Source organism: Perognathus longimembris, chromosome 17, assembly GCF_023159225.1.
Source record: "Perognathus longimembris pacificus isolate PPM17 chromosome 17, ASM2315922v1, whole genome shotgun sequence".
NCBI lineage: Eukaryota > Metazoa > Chordata > Mammalia > Rodentia > Heteromyidae > Perognathus > Perognathus longimembris.
The window spans coordinates 8,335,799-8,354,133 of NC_063177.1; the positions used below are offsets into that span (position 1 = coordinate 8,335,799).

The 18,335-nt window shown below is 41.5% G+C and overlaps 1 protein-coding gene across 3 annotated transcripts in view; it reads left to right on the forward strand.

The window, feature by feature from the left end:
- Positions 1–18,335, forward strand: part of Rabep1 (rabaptin, RAB GTPase binding effector protein 1) — a 107,906-nt gene that overhangs the window by 73,078 nt on the left and 16,493 nt on the right. The window contains exons 8-11 of one of the 3 annotated variants that reach the window (XM_048366248.1): positions 3,519–3,650; positions 11,839–12,312; positions 13,520–13,624; positions 15,651–15,767. In XM_048366248.1, coding sequence (XP_048222205.1) covers positions 3,519–3,650; positions 11,839–12,312; positions 13,520–13,624; positions 15,651–15,767 — 828 coding nt within the window. The remainder of the gene's footprint in view (positions 1–3,518; positions 3,651–11,838; positions 12,313–13,519; positions 13,625–15,650; positions 15,768–18,335) is intronic. The other 2 variants (XM_048366250.1, XM_048366249.1) reach the window with 2 other exon arrangements.

The window sequence follows — 18,335 nt, forward strand, 5'->3', positions numbered from 1 at the left end:
GATTCCTGAGTTTGGTCAATATAGGCTAACCTTACCCTAAAAACTTGATTAAAAGGGGATGCAATAAGCCAAGGGCCAGTGGCTCACACCTATAATCCTAGCAACTCAGGAGGCTGAAATCTGAGGATTGCATTTCAAAGCCAGCCAAGTTAGGAAAGTCCATGAGACTCTTATCTCACTGAATTGGAGCTGTGGCTCAAGTGGTAGAGTGCTAGCCTTGAGTACAGAAGCTCCAGGACAGTGCCTTAGTTAAGTTCCAGGACACAACTTACACACACAAAAGGTGACAGGATAGAGTTGGGTATGCTGGTACATACCTATCATCCCAATACATACAGGCTGAGATGGATATGTGGTTCATGTGCTAAAGCACCTACCTGGAAAGTACAGGGCCTTTTAAGTTCATACCCCACCACTGGGCAGGGGCGGGGGGTGGGAAGAAAAGGTGAAAGGCTGAGTGCTTTGTACAAACAGATGAGGGCTGGGGATATGGCTCAAGAATTAGAATGCTTGCCTACCATGTGTGAAACCCTCAGCTCAGTCCCTAGCACTGCAGGAAGAAGGGAGGTGGGGTGGGGGCGGGGAGAGAATAAAATAAAGAAGTATAAGTCTCTCTTGATATCTTCTCCCACTCCAAACATAACCTAATGTACCAGTTTGGTAGAATCTTCCAGACCAGTTCTATGTGTTTATAAGCATGTGTTTATGGTGGTCCTCCATACAACTTGTATCATACTATGTGTTAGCCTAGTAGTCTCCTGTCTCATAGCTTAGCATGTTCTCTTAGTCAACATTAGGCCCATTTGGTAAAGGCAGTGAATAATCAGCCTCCACCCCCCTTCATCTTGAGATGGCACTCCTTTGGGGTAGCTACAACCCTAAAAGGCAGCAAGATCCCCTTAAAGTGACCTTCAGATCTGCACAGCTGCAAAACCCTATCTACTACTTGGGCAGCAGCCATTAATCCTAGACCACTATGATTGAAGCCCCTGGTCCAACCCTGGTCAATACCTTGTAGGTTATTTATATAGGTCACCTCAGACAATAGCTGGCACTTCTTTTCCCTTATGAAAAGGTGTCTTGCCAGTCCCTTTGCCTGGCAATAAATCTTTCCTTTGTTCTTTGTGCTTGGATGTCTGCATGGTTTTCTAGCAGAGCCTAAAACTATGTATTTGTTTTAGATTCTATAGTGTACTTTCCCTTAACCATTATCCTGGATATCTTTTTTCTCTTTTCTTTTCTTTTTTCTGCCAGTCATGAGGCTTGAAGTCTGGGCCTGGGCACTGTCCCTGAGTAATTTTTTGCTTAAGGCTAGAGCTTTACCACTTGGGTCGCGGTAACACTTCTGGTTTTTACGGTGATTAATTGGAGATAAAGATCTCATGGACTTTCCTGCCTGGGTTGACTTTGAACCAGGCTGAGATTACAGGGATGACTTAACTGGTGGCAGGAATGTATAATAATTTAATCATTCTCTTTGTAGATCCAGATCTACTTTTACTCTGTCCCCATACCTTTTGTCATTTAAAATATTGCTACAGCACTAATTTTTTGCCATGTTGCATATGTATACAAAACTCTCCCTAGAATCGTTATGTAAAAATGTTCATTACTTTTCTAGGTATTTTAAGTTGTTGGGTTTTTGTGTGTGTGTGTGTGTGTGTGTGTGTGTGTGTGTGGGTGTGGGTGTGCGCTAGTCTTGCGGCTTGAACTCAGGGCCTGACACTATCCCAGAACTTTTTGTTCAAGGTTAGTGCTCTACCACTTGAGCCACAACTTCCTTGGTAGTTAATTGCAGATAAGAGTCTCAGGGGGCTGGGAATATGTAGTGGTAGAGTGCTTGCCTCCTATACATGAAGTTCAGTTCCTCAGTACCATATATATATACAAAAAGCCAGAAGTGGAGCTGTGTGGCTCAAGTGGTAAAGTGCTAACCTTGAGCAAAAAGAAGCCAAGGACAGTGCTTAGGCCTTTTGAGTTCAAGCCTGAGGACTGGAAAAAACAAACAAACAAACAACTCAGGACTTTACTACCCATCCTGGCTTTGAACCACGATCCTCAGATCTTAACCTCCTGAGTAGCAAGGATTTCAGGCATGAGCCACCAGTGCCAGGCTTAAGAAATATTTTACATTTCCATATATGACTTAAGTTACATTTTGTTTTATAGAAGTTTCTTTTTTAATGGTTTAGATCATCTGTGTGAAGACATTGTCAGCTTACGGGCTTAGATTCTAAAATACAGATCATACCATGCCTTTTTTGCTGTCCCATTACAACTGTCTAAACTTTATTTAGATGGCTCTTGAAGGCCTTTATTAATGTTTGTTGAGGTCTCACATGTGCTATTATTGTGCCAAAGCTTTATGCATAAAGCTCTATCTCAAACAGTTCTCAGAAAAGAGTAAAATTCTGCATATGAGGTAGGCACTACTGAATCATTCCTATGTTGTAGAACAAGTAATGAAGTAATGGCAGTTCTCAGGCTTGAACCAACCCTTTAATCCAAAGTTTAACACTTAATCACCATCTCACTTCTCATGGACCTATCTACTTTTCAGTCATGTGAAATTAATTCAGTACTCCCCCACAGACCTGTTAATTCAGTACTTTGTGTTTTGTACATGTTTTCTTCCTCCCTAGAATCCTTGCCTGTCTCCTTTCATGCAGTTGCCAAACTTATCTTAGTGATCTTCCCAAATCCAGCTGATGTGTTACCCTCTCTGGGTCTCCTTGCTGGCTCCCTCAGATGAAATAAATCTGTTATTCTCTTTTTGCAGAACCTTATACGTACAGTAATGGTTTGTGTGTTTGTCCCTCCTCATTAGACTATCTTGGGAGAGCATAGAAGGTATCTCATTTATGTCTGTTGAGTGAAGTGTATCCTCTTTGATCATTCCTTTTGTATTTTATGTACATCTGTACTTGGTTTTGATGGGAGTATCATTATACATGATATCTGTTTTCTACAATAAGCAGAAGAGAATGCTTTTATGTATATTCTTTTGGATCATTTGAAGAGGATTTAGTTTTGCTTTATTTTGCCTTTGTTTTGCAGCATACTTCTGTAAAAACTGCTTCCTGATTTCTTCTTTATAACATTTCTTAACCTAGTTCTTACATTAAAATATTTTGTCATGACCAGAGGCTTTTATATGTGATTACAAAACAAGCTTAAATGTTCAGTTTTCTGATACCATAAAGCTTTGTTTTTTCTTAGTTTTTAGTAGTAAAAGAACTACTTGACCCTTAACTGCATATAGTGGTGTACATACCTGTAATCCCAATTATTCAGAAGGTGGAGGTGGGAGACCCTAGAGTTTTGAGGCCAGCCCAGGCAAAATTGGTGAGACTTTATTTTAAAACAAAATACAAAACAAAAAGGGCTGTGTGGTTAGCTCAAGTGGTAGAGTGCTTGCCTAGCATACTCGAGGCTTTGGGTTCAATCATAGTAACAGTGCTCCTCTTAAAAAACCTTATTTGACTTGTTAAGTAATATAATGGTTCTTTAATTTTTAGGAGGAGGATGAACAACAACGGCTTAATAAGAGAAAGGATCACAAAAAAACAGATACCGAGGAAGAAGTAAAAATACCAGTAGTGTGTGCTTTAACTCAAGAAGAACCTTCAGCCCAGTTATCAAATGAAGAGGTACTGTGAATCTGTGCTCAGAACTGTTAGGGACTTGGATTGTGGTTTGGTGGTGGAATACTTGCCTAGCACGCACAAGCCCCTAGATTCAATCACTAGCACCATCAAAAAGCAAAATAAAGCCCAGCAAATTATTGTATAAACTCAGTACAACAGCATGTGCCTATAATCTTAGCACTTGAGAGACTGAGACTGGAGGTGGCCTGAGCCTAGGAGTCCTAAGTGTCCCCCCCACAAAAAGATAATAAATAAACAAATACATACAGCATCACCATCTTTTACATAATCATACTTTGCTCAGTTTCATTGTTTCTGTGGAAAGTGAATTGTTGAAATGACACTATTTTCAGCCATTTTTATGGCACTATAGTACTATTTGAAACATGTTTGGTCTTAATTCATCATCTAAAATAATTTAATTTTCCTTTCATCAGTATTTCTAAAATTTAAGAATAATTTTGACAGGGTGCTGGTGGCTTATACCTGTTAGTAAGCTGAGGCTGAGATCTGAGGATAATGATTTGAAGCTAGCCCATGCAGTCAAATCCAAGAGACTCTTACATCTAATTCAACAAAAAGCCGAAGTAGAGACATAGCTCAAGTGATAGCCAGTTTTGAGTGAAAAAGTCAGAATGAGAGGCCATGAGTTCAAGCCTCAGGGTTGACATTGAGAGAGAGAGAGAGAGAGAATCTTTAAATGATAGAATAAATCTTTATGTCTACAAATTCTAGTTTTTTTTGGGCGGGGGGGCCAGTCCTGGGCCTTGGACTCAGGGCCTGAGCACTGTCCCTGGCTTCTACCCGCTCAAGGCTAGCACTCTGCCACCTGAGCCACAGCGCCCCTTCTGGCCGTTTTCCATATATGTGGTGCTGGGGAATTGAACCAAGAGCTTCATGTGTAGGAGGCAAGTGCTCTTGCCATTAGGCCATATTCCCAGCCCCGAATTCTAGGTTTTGATGTGAATAATAATTACTTTGAATTTTTTTTTGGTTTAGTTTTGTTTTGATTTTGAGACAGGTTCTCACTAGTAGCCCAGGCCAGCCTCCAACTCAAGATTCTCCTTTTTTTTTTTTTTTTTTCCTTTTGCCAGTTCTGGGGCTTGAACTCAGGGCCTGAGCACTGTCCCTGGCTTCCTTTCTGCTCAAGCCTAGCACTCTGCCACTTGAGCCACAGCGCTACTTCTGAACATTTCTATATATGTGGTGCTGGGGAATCGAACTCAGGGCTTCATGTATACTAGGCAAGCGCTCTTACCACTAGGCCATATTCCTAGTCCTTTTGGTCTCCTCCTTACATGCTGGGATTACAAGTATGCACCACAACATCTTGTTGTAGTATAAGGCCCTAAGTTCTTTTGTTTTTGTGGGTCATGGGGCTTGAACTCAGGGCTAGAGTGCTGTCCCTGAGCTTTTTCACTCAAGGCTAGTGCTCTAACACATTGAGCCACAGCTGTACTTAAGGGTTTCTGGTGGTTAGTTAGAGATAAGAGTTTCACAGACTTTCCTGGGCTGGCTTCAAACTGTGATTCTCAGATCTCAGCCTCCTGAGTAGCTTAGGATTACACGTGGGTGCCACTGGCACCCGGCAGGTCTTAAGTTCTGAGACAGAGAGTCAAGTTTGACAGATTATGATGAAGTCTGGTGGAACATTGCAGGTATTGGAAAAAGAGTGGAAAGATTTTTTTTATAATAAAAATATAATTTTGTTATTAAGGTGTTGTACAGAGGGGTTATTATTTCATAAGTCAGGTAATGAGTACAATTCTTTTTTTTTTCTTATTTATTGTCCAAGTGATGTACAGAGAGGTTACAGTTTCATACGTTAGGCCTTGGGTACTTTTCTTGTACTGTTTGTTACCTCCTCCCTTATTCCCCCTCCCCCTCCCCCTTCCCCTTTCTCCCCATGAGTTGTTCAGTTGGTTCACACCAAATGGTTTTGCAAGTATTGCTTTTGGAGTCATTTGTCTTTCTTTCCTTTGTCTCTCGATTTTGATATTCCCTTTCACTTCCCTAGTTCTAATTCCAGTATATACAGTATCCAGTGTACTCAGATGAGATACAGTGATAGTGCGGGTACAACCACAGAAAGGGGATATAAGAGGATCATCAACAATGGAAGCTACGGTTTCACCTAGCATGTTGAAAGTGATTAAAACAGGGAACTGTCGTTTCCATAACATGGAGTTCGTTTAGCATCATCTTATGCGTTCATAGGGGCTAGGCTCTTGTGATCCTCTGCTGTGACTAGCCTAAACCTGTGCTAATTATTCCCTATGAGGGAGACCATAGAGTCCATGTTTCTTTGGGTCTGATTCACTTCACTTAGTATACATTTTTCCAAGTCCTTCCATTTCCTTATGAATGGGGCAATGTCATGCTTTCTGATAGAGGCATAAAATTCCATTGTGTATATGTACCACATTTTCCTGATCCATTTGTCTATTGAGGGGCATCTGGGTTGGTTCCATATTTTAGCTATGACAAATTGTGCTGCGATGAACATTGTTGTGCTGGTGGCTTTAGTGTGTTCTTGTTTGTGGTCTTTTGGGTAGATGCCCAAAAGTGGGGCTGCTGGGTCATAGGGGAGCTCTATGTTTAGCCTTCTGAGGGATCTCCATATCTCCATACCGCTTTTCAGAGTGGCTGAACCAGTTTACATTCCCACCAACAATGAAATAGGGTTCCCTTTTGGCCACATCCCCTCCAACATTTATTATTGTTAGTTTTCTTGATAAAAGACATTCTTACTGGGGTAAATAGCAAAAACAATCTTTTTTTTTTTTTGCCAGTCCTGGAGCTTGAACTCAGGGCCTGAGCACTGTCCCTGGCTTTTTTTTGCTCAAGGCTAGCACTCTGCCACTCGAGCCACAGCGCTGCTTCTGGCCGTTTTCTCTATATGTGGTGCTGGGGAATTGAACCCAGGGCTTCATGTATATGAGGCAAGCACTCTTGCCACTAGGCCATATTCCCAGCCCCAGAAAACTGTTGAGTGAATTCACTAGTCTGTATTTACTTAATTACTTACAGTATCCTCTATGGACAGGATATTTCAAAATCTCCTTTCAATTAAATATAGAGTAACAACTAAAACAATCTTAAGCAGAAAGAACAGTGCTGGAGGAATGACAATATTGAAGAACAATGCCCAGGTCCTGAGTTCAAGGCCCAGGACCAGCTCTAAGTAAATAAATAAATAACATTTACATTGAAAAAAAAAAAAAAAAAGAACCTCTCCCCTGTTACAAAACCCAGGCATCCACAGGCACAGCCAACTAAAAAAGATACTCCTATGGAAAGAACCCAAAAGTTAACTCCTATCAACACTTAAAATACCATTTATCAAAATGAATTCCAGGAAACAAAAACATGGGGGTTTTGTTGTTGCTGGTGGTGGTATTTTTTTTTGCTTGCGGGTTTTGTGGGAGTTTTGTATTTGTCTTTTTTGGCAGGGACAAAGGATAAGCACATGAGGGAAGAAGCATGAACAAATGCAGTCATGATATCCAGTATACTCTATGTGAAAAATGAACTATGCAAATTGTGGGCAGGAACAGGAAGGGAAAACTAGGAGAAAGCAAAGGAAGGGGAGAGACACTGTTAAAAAGAATTATATGTTGCAGGTGTTGAACCAGTCATATATCAGGGAGATCATGCCCCTTTGTTTTCTGTGTTCTAGGCTTGTCTCGCTCAACATTATTTGTTCAAGTTCTGACCATTTCTCTGCGAATAACAATATTTCACCATTCCTAATCACTATGTAGTATTCCATTGTGTATAGGTACCATATTTTTGGATCCATTCATCTGTGGAGGGGCATCTAGGTTGTTTCCATATTTTGGCTATTGTGAATTGTGCCGTGATAAACATGGAAGTACAAATGTCTTTTTGATATCTTGGGACCTGTTGTTCAGGATAGATGCCTAGGAGTGGTATGGCTGGGTCATAGGGTAGGTCTATATTGAGCTTTTTGAGAAACCTCCATACTGTTCTCCAAAGTGGTTGTACTAATTTGCACTGCCACCAACAATGGAGAAGGGTTCCTCTTTCCCCACACCCCCTCCAGCATTTGTTGTTGCCTGAGTTCAGAGTATAGGCCATTCTAACTGGAGTGAGATGGTATCTCAGGGTTGTTTTTATTTGCATTTCCTTTACTACCAGGGATGTTGAACATTTCCTCATATGTTTCTTTGCCATTTTTATTTCTTCTCTTGTGAAATCTGTCTTTTTAGCTCCTTTGCCCATTTCCTAATTGGTTTATTGGGCTTGGAGGGGCTTTAGTTTTTGAGTTCTCTGTAGATGACAGATATTAGGCCTTTGTCTGTTGCTGTGCTGGTAAAGATCCTTTCCCCATATGGTTGGCTGTCTTTCTGTTTTGGTGGCTATGTCCTTAGCTGTGCAGAAACTTTTTAATTTGCAGTAGTCCCATTTGTCGAGTCTCTCCCCTATTTGTTGTGGGGGGAGAGGTTCTGAGGTAGAAGGTGGGAGGTGGTAGCCCTGTGGTCTTATCACTTCTCACCTCTACATTGGGTCTTCTGCCTTCATAGTCTTACACTCTGCTGTACCCTCTGCATTACTGTTAAGTTCATGTTAAGAGTAGCTGCAAAACCACCAGTGATTCCCATTATTTCCAATGTGGAGTAGAAACCCTAGACTTTTGGTACTTCACAAGAAGGATATTGTTTGAGCCATACTGGTCTTGTGCTATGTTCTTTTCTTCCCATGTTTCAGTGTTCCTTCATCTGGAGTGGTTGGCCCCCTCAGTCTTTCTGAGTGTTGAAATCTTTTACTCAGCCTTCAAAGCTCATGCTGATATCTCTTGTTGAATGAAGGAAATGTTTCTCCTATAACCTTTGGTATAAAAAATTAGGTCCCTAGCTTGACATACAAGGGCTTTCCCAAATGTCCTTTTAGCTATACCCTCTGCTCTCACTTCATTACTGCCAGGCCTGTCTGCTACATTCCTTTCCATGTTTATGCTGCCCTCACTACATAGAATTTCATACTCATGAGGGCCGAGGATGTGACAGAATACATACTTAGCTTTTATGAGGCTCTGGGCTTGATCTATAACAGCACCCTCCTTTGCCAGCCCAGCTAACAAAGTTCAGTTAAGTTGGATAAAGGTCTTTTCGCATCCAGAGATAGAACTTTTCTACCTAGTTTGCAGAGTTACTCTGAACCAGTTATGAATAAATCTAGTTCCTAGTAACATATATTTTCATGTTTACAGATAGTTTGGCATTTAAGTTTTTTTTTAATCTTAGCAGACACTGAGAACTATGATACAGTTGTTTCACATTCTTTATTTTGGAATGTACTGAGGACCACTTGGCCTAGTTTTTACATACATTTTTTAATAGTTAGACTCTAATAGTTAGACTCCCGAGAGAATGTCTCAAGTTTTGGCTACAGCCAAATATTACATGATTTTTGCATCATGTGATCATCTGTCCAAGAATGTTTGAAAAGCAGGCAAACAGTAAAGTGAATCTTGTGATTTACAGCGAAGTCTTTTCTTATTTTTGATTCTTTTAATATTTGTGATAGTGCACGTAACATTATTTACCAACATTTCAAAAACTTTTAGATGTTCAGATATGATATTTTGTGCTTTGAATGTTGAGTATAATTGTTTTGTGTTTAGAATCCTGACAATTTACTTTAGATGGTAGATTCAAGTGTGTATGGAATTTAATGTATTGCTAAGACAGTTAAAATTTATAGGATCTCATGTCTTTAACCTGACCCATAGAATATGCTTTCTTACTACAAAAGTAATGTGAACATGTTCTGGAAATTTTGGAGTTCAGAAAAAGCCATACAAATAAAAATAACTGGTAGCTAATTCTGCCACCCAGAGATAACCATCTCTAACATTTTGGTTTTCTCTCTCTCTCTCTCTCTCTCTCTCTCTCCCCCCTCTCCCTCTCCCTCTCCCCCTCCCCCCCTCTCCCTCTCCCTCTCCCTCTCCCTCTCCCTCTCCCCCTCCCCCTCCCCTCCCCCTCCCCTCCCCCTCCCCTCCCCCTCCCCTCCCCCTCCCCCTGGGTTTGATTCCTCAGTACCACATAAACAGAAAAGGCTGGAATTGGCACTGTGGCTCAAGTAGTGGGGTGCTAGCTTTGGTCAAAAGAAGCTCAGGGACAGTGCCTAGGCACTGAGTTCAAGCCCCAAGGCTAGCCCAAAACTTAAAAAAATAAAACACGTTCTATTTTGTAGCTATATAATGTTTTCTGTGCACCCTCCCTACTTAAGTCTACTTGAAATGTTTTCTCAATGAATGATATTTAATTGCTTACAGAATTTCTATATGTAAATGTATCATAATTCCTTTAGCCACTTCCCAGGAACCCAAATTTATGTACAGGTTTTACTGAATAACGATGACTGAGACAGCATGGATAGGTCAGTACCACTAGAAAAGCAGGTGTTACACCTTTTCTTTTCTCTTTGGCATTTTGGGATTTGAACTAAGGCCTAGTACATCTCAACAAGTGAGCTACATTTCTCACTCTTGATTCCTGTAGGAACTAGAGGCACAGCACACCCTGCTGGGTGGCTGGGGAAGCACCGTGTAGAAGGAGTGAGGGGAAAGTGGGGCCCACACTGTTGTTGGGGGGTTTCTGTGGGAACAGCAAGCAAGGTTGAGGAATAACTTAGGACTAGCTAGTTGGGAAAATTCCCACAGACTTTAGGGTAGAGGGATTCTTTTTTTGTATGTATGTATGTATGTATGTATGTATGTATGTATGATCTGATTCTTGGGATGATTAGGGCAATGTGAGTTAGATAAAGATAGTGCTTGGAGCTGTGGGTTTGAGGTTGGTTTGTTTACACATGAGAGGCATGTTCATAATAAGCGAGTTACTTTATCTACACTTCTGTTAGCTCTGTGACCTAAGTCACTCCCTAGCTAGCAAGGCTTCTAAGATAACAAACGTCATGAAGTGTAGACAATAAAAACACATGGGTGTGGGTGTCGCTCAGTGGTGGAGTGGTTGGCTAGCATGCACAAATCCCTGGTGTCCCATTCTTAGCACCACAAAACAAAACAACACACCAGTTAGCAAGTTGGATTTTTTACTGTTATAAAAATTCTCATTAAAGAGGTGTGGCTCAAGCAGTGAAGTGCCAGCTGCGTGGAAAAGCCTCATAATAGTGTGAGGCCCGAGTCCCAGCAACTCCACCCTCCAAAATATTATTAAGTCATGTTCTAATGCACTATATAATTTCTCCTTGTACAAAAATCACTTTTTTGCCAGGTGCTGGTGGCTCACATCTATAATCCTAGCTACTTAAGGAGACCAGTATTACTAGATTATTTATTTAGGACCTTTGCCATCATTAGCCTAATATAGACCAAGTTTGTGTTCTTATCTGAATTGGATATTAGTGAAAATTTTTTGAAAGATATGGAGGAATGAAATCTACTTCCTTGGCTGTCTCTGAGTGCTTTCTGTCTCCATGAATATTTGTTCTGGATAGAATCATGGGTTACCCTATTTGCTTCTGGTATTTTTCACTCAGTTTTATATATTTAGTGTATTCATTACGCCATGCTTGAAACTTGGCTGCATAATATTATAATCTTCTCTTACTCTGGCTACTTTTCCTCTGCTCATCCTCTGCAATTTGGTGTTTTTCACCACATTGTCTTTGGCCCTCTTCTGTTACACATTAATTTTAGATGTTCTGATTAGCTTCTATGTCTTTAGTTATTATCTTTATACAGTGGTGACTCTGAAGCCTCTAACTGAAGACTTTGGTGTCCATCTGTCAAGTGCACACCTCCACTTCTATATTTACTCCGTATTCAGAGATACCACACTAGATGTGCTCAACACTGAGCTGAATGTGACTTGTGCCAGCTCCTCATGTCCAGGCTAAATTCTTCCTCTTGGGTTCCCAGAGCATGCACTTCTTAGTTCTAGCCTATCATTCTGTTTAACACAGCCTTCTTATTTACTTGTCTTTTCATAAAACTATAATCATGCTCATGTTTGTGTTCTGTGTGCCTGACTTAGTGCCCACCATAGAGAAGACACTCAATAAATGTTTGGTCATGATTATGAGAAGGCAGCATATTAGTGACCGTCATGTATAATGTGTGACAAAATGCATGTCCTATATGGTAGTTTTTCTCTTTGGAGATAGAATGTTAGAATCTAATAGCAATATATCTCTTTTCAAGTTTCAGGAGCATTTAGACAGCACCCATGGGTCAGTCCATTCCTTAGATGCGGACTTACTGTTACCATCTGGAGATCCATTTGGTAAATCGGACAATGACATGTTTAAAGATGGACTCAGGAGAGCACAGTCTACCGACAGCTTGGGAACCTCTGGCTCATTGCAGTCCAAAGCTTTAGGCTATAACTACAAAGCAAAATCAGCTGGAAACCTGGAGGAGTCAGATTTTGGACCCCTGGTGGGAGCAGATTCAGTGTCTGAGAACTTTGATACTGCATCCCTTGGGTCACTGCAGATGCCAAGTGGCTTTATGTTAACCAAAGATCAGGAAAGAGCAATCAAGGCAATGACACCAGAACAAGAGGAGACGGCGTCCCTCCTCTCCAGCGTTACCCAGGGTGTGGAGAGTGCGTATGTGTCCCCCAGTGGTTACCGCCTAGTCAGTGAGACAGAGTGGAATCTTCTGCAAAAAGAGGTGAGTGATTTTTTTTTTATTGCTTATTTCTTGTCATACATTTGTTCAGGTGTTTCTCTTGGTCACTCTGAGGGACCCCAGGTAGCTCTGAGATTCATTGTTCATTTGGTTGTCAGTGGAGTCCATGCTGGCCATGCAAGTAAGTATTGACACACAAATCATCTACCCCCTTGGCATGGCCTGCTTTTGTTCTCCGTGTGATTGTGGCAGAGATGGCAGCTGGCTAGCTGATGGTGTTGAGTGTGAACTTCTCCACATGAGGTCATGCTGAAGTTGGACCAACTGCCTGAATGAAGAATGTTGCTAAATTAAGAGTTTACCAAATTCGGTTTGTTTTATAGCTTCCTAAAATTTCAGTGTATTCCAGGACTCACACTCATTCATCTTTCCTTCAGTTCTGAAATGCCAATGCTTATGAGCAGTTGATGCAGAGAGTGGGGTTAAGGAAGGGATGGAAAATAGGGAGAGAAAAGAAGGCAACACTTAATGAGGGTAATTTTCCTCCTCAGAGTATTTCCAGGCTTAGATGATTAGGAGATAAGAATTTATATGAGTGTTTGCATAATGCTTTACAGATTACAAAGCCCTTTCACATACCTCATCTCTGAGATTTATGGCCATAATTAGGCAACCAGGGCCTGATTGTCCCCAGTTTACAGATAAGGAAACTGGCTCAGAAAGTTCATTAAGCATTGCTCAAGTGTTCCTCTAAGGGCCTACTTCAGCACCCAGGTTTTCTGACTTCAGTGCTTTCCCTTGCTCAGGGATCCTTTTCTTTAAAGAAGCACTTGGTTAGTGAATGGGGCAGCCCACAACTTCTCTGAGAAGGTGCTATTTAATAGTTTCATACCTATTGTGTAATTGGAGCTAGTGAAATGGGGACTTGGGATGTGTTTGTTGTATTCCTTTCCTGTTGGTTGGGTAGTAGTGGTTTAAATTATAAGTGATGTAGTATGGCACCTTTTTCTTGCTTTGTGCTTTCTTCAGATGTGTGGGTGGTTAAGTTGTGTCCCTTATTTCCCTGCTGATTGTACTGGAGATGATTACTTTTTAGAGTCTGACTGTTATTTTGACTTCTTCCTCTAAGTTCCTGGAGACATTGTTCATTTCATATTGTGCCTTAAGTTAGATTGCATGTGTTCTTCAAGTTATGTTATATGGAATTATTTCATTCTGCCTGATAAGAGGTAATTTTGGTGCCCTTCAGGTACATAATGCTGGAAATAAACTTGGTAGACGTTGTGATATGTGTTCCAATTATGAAAAGCAGTTACAAGGAATTCAGATTCAGGAGGCTGAGACAAGAGACCAGGTGAGTTTCATTTGGGTATGCCAAATTGGTGAGCGGTTGCTGTTTTCATTGGAGGTACAGACTGTCTTTCTCCCATTTGCTTTATGAAGCATCTATCTTGTTATGTCACAAGTAACGGCAGCTAATTCTTTCCAGTGGGCGTCCTTTGCATTTCCTCTGATTCCTTAAAATTCCAATACCACACAGATCTGCTCAGCTCTTAGAGGAGCACTGCCTCATCTCCTCTCCTCCCTCCCCTTCTACCCAGTGCCTAAGCATAGGGTCCACATGCTCTCCTCTACACAGGGAATACTTCATGATCTAGAGATTAGGGAGATAAGAGATTGGTTGTTGTCTCCCAGTTGGATGCAAGCTTAATTGAATGTCATACTAATCAGAATGCGGAATTTTTATTGCTTCTTTGTTGGATTGATTAACGTTTACTTGAAAGGTCGTAGCTTTGGCACATTTGGTATGTTACTTGAACAAGTCATAAGTACTTTGCCAAATACAGTGTTCCAGCAATTGGGTACATTGATGACATGTAGGAAATGACGTAGAATTTCACAAGAGTAGACTTGTGAAAGCACATGCAAGGAAAAGGTAAACTTTTCCATTCAGCTTCCTAATTGTGCTTTGCTTGTGAAGATTATTGCCTTGGCCTTCAGAAGAAGTTTAAGCTGAGTGGAATGATGGTATAGTAATTTCTAATGTCACTGGCATTGAGTTCCTCCAGAGTTAAGGAAGAAAGGGAGATAGTCTAGGAAGTTCATGTGACTGGGCATGCTGAGTTAAAAAATACTGGGAGTGGAAGCCCCAAGGAGGATCAGGATGAGCTACTTGAGGAGGGTGATCGCTGGAGGGGGTTCACATTAACCTTGATGACTTTTGGAGGCAGTTTGGGCTTTTATGTAGAGAATTATTTCACTTTTATAAAATGTATGGTCTTCATGTGGATTGTAAACTGGAAGGAGAGGACAGCACATGAGGCCCATACTAGAGTGTAGTAGGCCCGGTGGAGAAGTGGTTTTCAAATGAGATCATGTATGTGAAAAAATGATTTGCTAACTGTAAAGCACAGCACAATTGTCCCTTGAGATCTTTCATCTCTCTCTTTCTTTTTCTGTCTTTTTAAATGGATAAGTCTGGGATATTTCTCAGGACAAAAGGTTTAAACAAATTCTAAGAGGGCTGGGAATGTGGCTTAGCGATAGAGTGCTTGCCTAACATGCACAAAGTCCTGGCTTCAATTCCTCAGCACCACATACACAGAAAAAGCTGGAAATGGTGCTGTGGCTCAAGAGGTAGAGTGCTAGCTTTAGCAAAAGAAGCCAAGGACACTGCTCAGGCCCTGAGTTTAAGCCCCAGGACTGGCAAAAAAAAAAAAAAAAAAAAATCTGATAGTGTTTGTCTGTGCTAGTTCTGGGGCTTGAATTCAGGGCCTGCCTGGAATCTGTCCCTTAGCTAAAGGCTAATAATGTCTACCACTTGAGCCACAGCTCTACTCCCAGATTTTTTTTTTCTTTTATGTTTATTAAAGAGTCTCATGAGCTTTTCTGCTTGGGCTGGCTTTGAACCATGATCTTCAAATCTGAGCCTCCTGAAAAGCTAGGATTATAAGCATGAGTCACTGGCACTTGGCTCTTGCTCTTTTTTTGTGGGGGTGGGGGGTGGGGGGTGGTTATAGGGCTTGAACTCTGGGCCTTCTGGGCACTATCCCTGAGCTCTTCAGCTCAAGGCTAGCACTCTACAACTTGAGCCAGAGCACCACTTTCAGTCTTCTGGAGGTTAATTGGAGATGAATCTCATGTACTTTCCTGCCCCAGCTGGTTTTGAACCGAGATCCTCTGATCTCAGCCTCTTGAGTAGCTAGGATTACCGGCTATGACTGTTTTTATATTTTAATTTATAAAAGAATTGTGGGCTGGGGATGCTCACTGGTAGTGCATTTGCCTAGCATATATGAGGCCCTAGGTTTAAGCCCCATTAAAATATACACACACATACACACACCTGCTTTTTCTAATTGACTTTTACAATTATATAGGTGAAAAAACTGCAAGTGATGTTAAGGCAAGCTAATGACCAGCTAGAGAAGACAATAAAAGATAAACAAGATCTGGAAGACTTCATCAAGCAGAGCACTGAGGACTCAAGTCACCAGGTAAATGGGAGCTTAAAAATTGTGGCCCGAAAGTGATAACTAAGCTAGATTTAATAATTCAGACAATATAGTCATGTTTTGCACTGAAGATTAACAGTTTTATTTTCTCTGAGCCAAATGCTGGTGGCTTATGCCTCTTATCCTAGCTACTCACAGGAGGCTGAGGTCTGAGGATCAAAGTTTGAAGCCAGCCCAGGCAAGAAAGTCTGTGAGACTCTTATCTCTTAACCACTAAAAAGCTGCAAGTGCAGCTGTGACTCAAGTGGTAGAGTGCTAGCCTTGAGCAAAAAAAGCTCAGGAACAGCAGCCAGATCTGAGTTTAAGCCCTAACACTGGTGCGCTCGAGTGCTTGTGCCTAGTGCACCCGCACGCACACACATTTCTCTTGTCTTTCTGTGGTATTTGTTTTATAGTTGTTTCATTTTTTTTGGCCAGTCCTGGGCTTGGACTCAGGGCCTGAGCACTGTCCCTGGCTTCTTTTTGCTCAAGGCTAGCACTCTGCCACTTGAGCCACAGCGCCACTTCTAGCCGTTTTCCATATATGTGGTGCTGGGGAATCGAACCCAGGGCTTCATATATAAGAAGCAAGCACTCTTGCCACTAGGTCATATTCCCAGCCCCATTTGTTGTTTCATTTTTTGTTAGTGATTGTAGAGAGTTATGCATTTCATTTCCTCTTTTATTTTTCTTTTCTCTTTTTTTTTTTTTTTGTTTTTTGGTCAGTTGTGGGGCTTGAACTCTGGGCCTGGGTGCTGTCCCTGAGCTCTTCAGCTCAAGGCTAGTGCTCTACCAACTTTGAGCCACAGCACCACTTCTGGTTTTCTGGTGGTTAATTGGATGTAAAAATCTCACGTACTTTCCTGCCCTGGCTGCTTTTGAACTGCGATCTTCAGATTCCAGCCTCCTGAGTAGCTAGGATTTACAGGTGTGAAATACCAGCACCCCGCTCTTTTACTTTTCTTAGTTACATTTTTCTGTTGCACAAGAAACTCATTAAAAGTTACTTCTTTTAAAATATTTAAAGGCACAGAATACATAGAAATAAAACAAGCATACACCAGAACCTCTGTGTAGCCACACTGAGATTAAGCACTTGAGCGTTCCCAGTGTCCTCCCTCACCATGCACAACCCCTCCCCTGACTGACCACTGCCCTTACACCACAGGCCAACATTTGAGAAGAGCCTTATATGATGCTCTTTGGTTTTGTTTTTCTTCTTTCAGCAGCTTATGTTCACTTTCATTGTTGTGTGATGTACCTTTCTGCAGATATGCCATAATTCATCTGTCCTAATGTTAAGGGATGATTTAGTTGTTTCCAGTACTAGAATATTGGTGAAAATATTACTTTGGAATTTTTTTTCCCAGTCCTGGGCCTTGGACTCGGGGCCTGAGCACAGTCCTTGGCTTCTTCTTGCTCAAGGCTAGCACTCTGCCACTTGAGCCACAGCGCCACTTCTGGCCATTTTCTGTATATGTGGTGCTGGGGAATCGAACTGAGGGCTTCTTGTATACGAGGCAAGCGCTCTTGCCACTAGGCCATATCCCCAGCTCCCTGGAAATTTTTTTTATCGTGGTGAACATGTTTCTTCTGGGAATAGGATGCAAAGGTCAGATGTTCTTAATAGTAAATTAAGCTTTACTATTGTAATGATGCCCACCAGTTTTCCACCAATGGTTTATATGAAAAATAATATCTCTTACTTAGGAGTCTTATTTTTGGCACTGTGGGCAGAATGTTTTATCTCCTGTACTGCTACAGTTCCACGTCTGAGAATGTAGAAGAAAAGAACAAACAGGAAACTCAACTCTTGTATGAATACCTTACTTTGGTTTGATTTCTCTCCCAAATCTGTCTTGTTTTACTGAAATATGTGCACAGTTGAATGCACAGACCTTATGTATAGTTTGGTAGATTTTAACATGTGAGAAATGTTTCTGGAGTGATCATCACCTGGGCAGAGATTCAGATCATTTGTCAACTGGCTGGTAAATACCTCGCATCTCATGTTATAGAGATGCCTACTGTTCTGGTTTTTAACACATTTGTTTGTTTACTGTTTGCCAGTCTTGAACTCAGAGCCTGGGCACTGTCCCTGAGCTTCTTTTGCTCAAGGCTCCATTTGAGCCACAGTGCCACTTCCAGCCTTTCTCTGTTTATGTGGTACTGAGGAATCAAATCCAGGGCTTTGTGCTTACTAGGCAAGACTTTACCACTAAGCCACATTTCCAGCCCAACACTGTCTTTTTTTTTTTTTTTGGCCAGTCCTGGGCCTTGGACTCAGGGCCTGAGCACTGTCCCTGGCTTCTTCCCGCTCAAGGCTAGCACTCTGCCACTTGAGCCACAGCGCCGCTTCTGGCCGTTTTCTGTATATGTGGTGCTGGGGAATCGAACCCAGGGCCTCGTGTATCCGAGGCAGGCACTCTTGCCACTAGGCCATATCCCCAGCCCAACACTGTCTTTTAGTTGTAGCTTATTCTTGAACTTTCTACACATGCAATCATTATATTACATAGTCTTTTGTGTCCTCTGTGATTATGATGTCTCTCTGAAACTCATCCATATTCT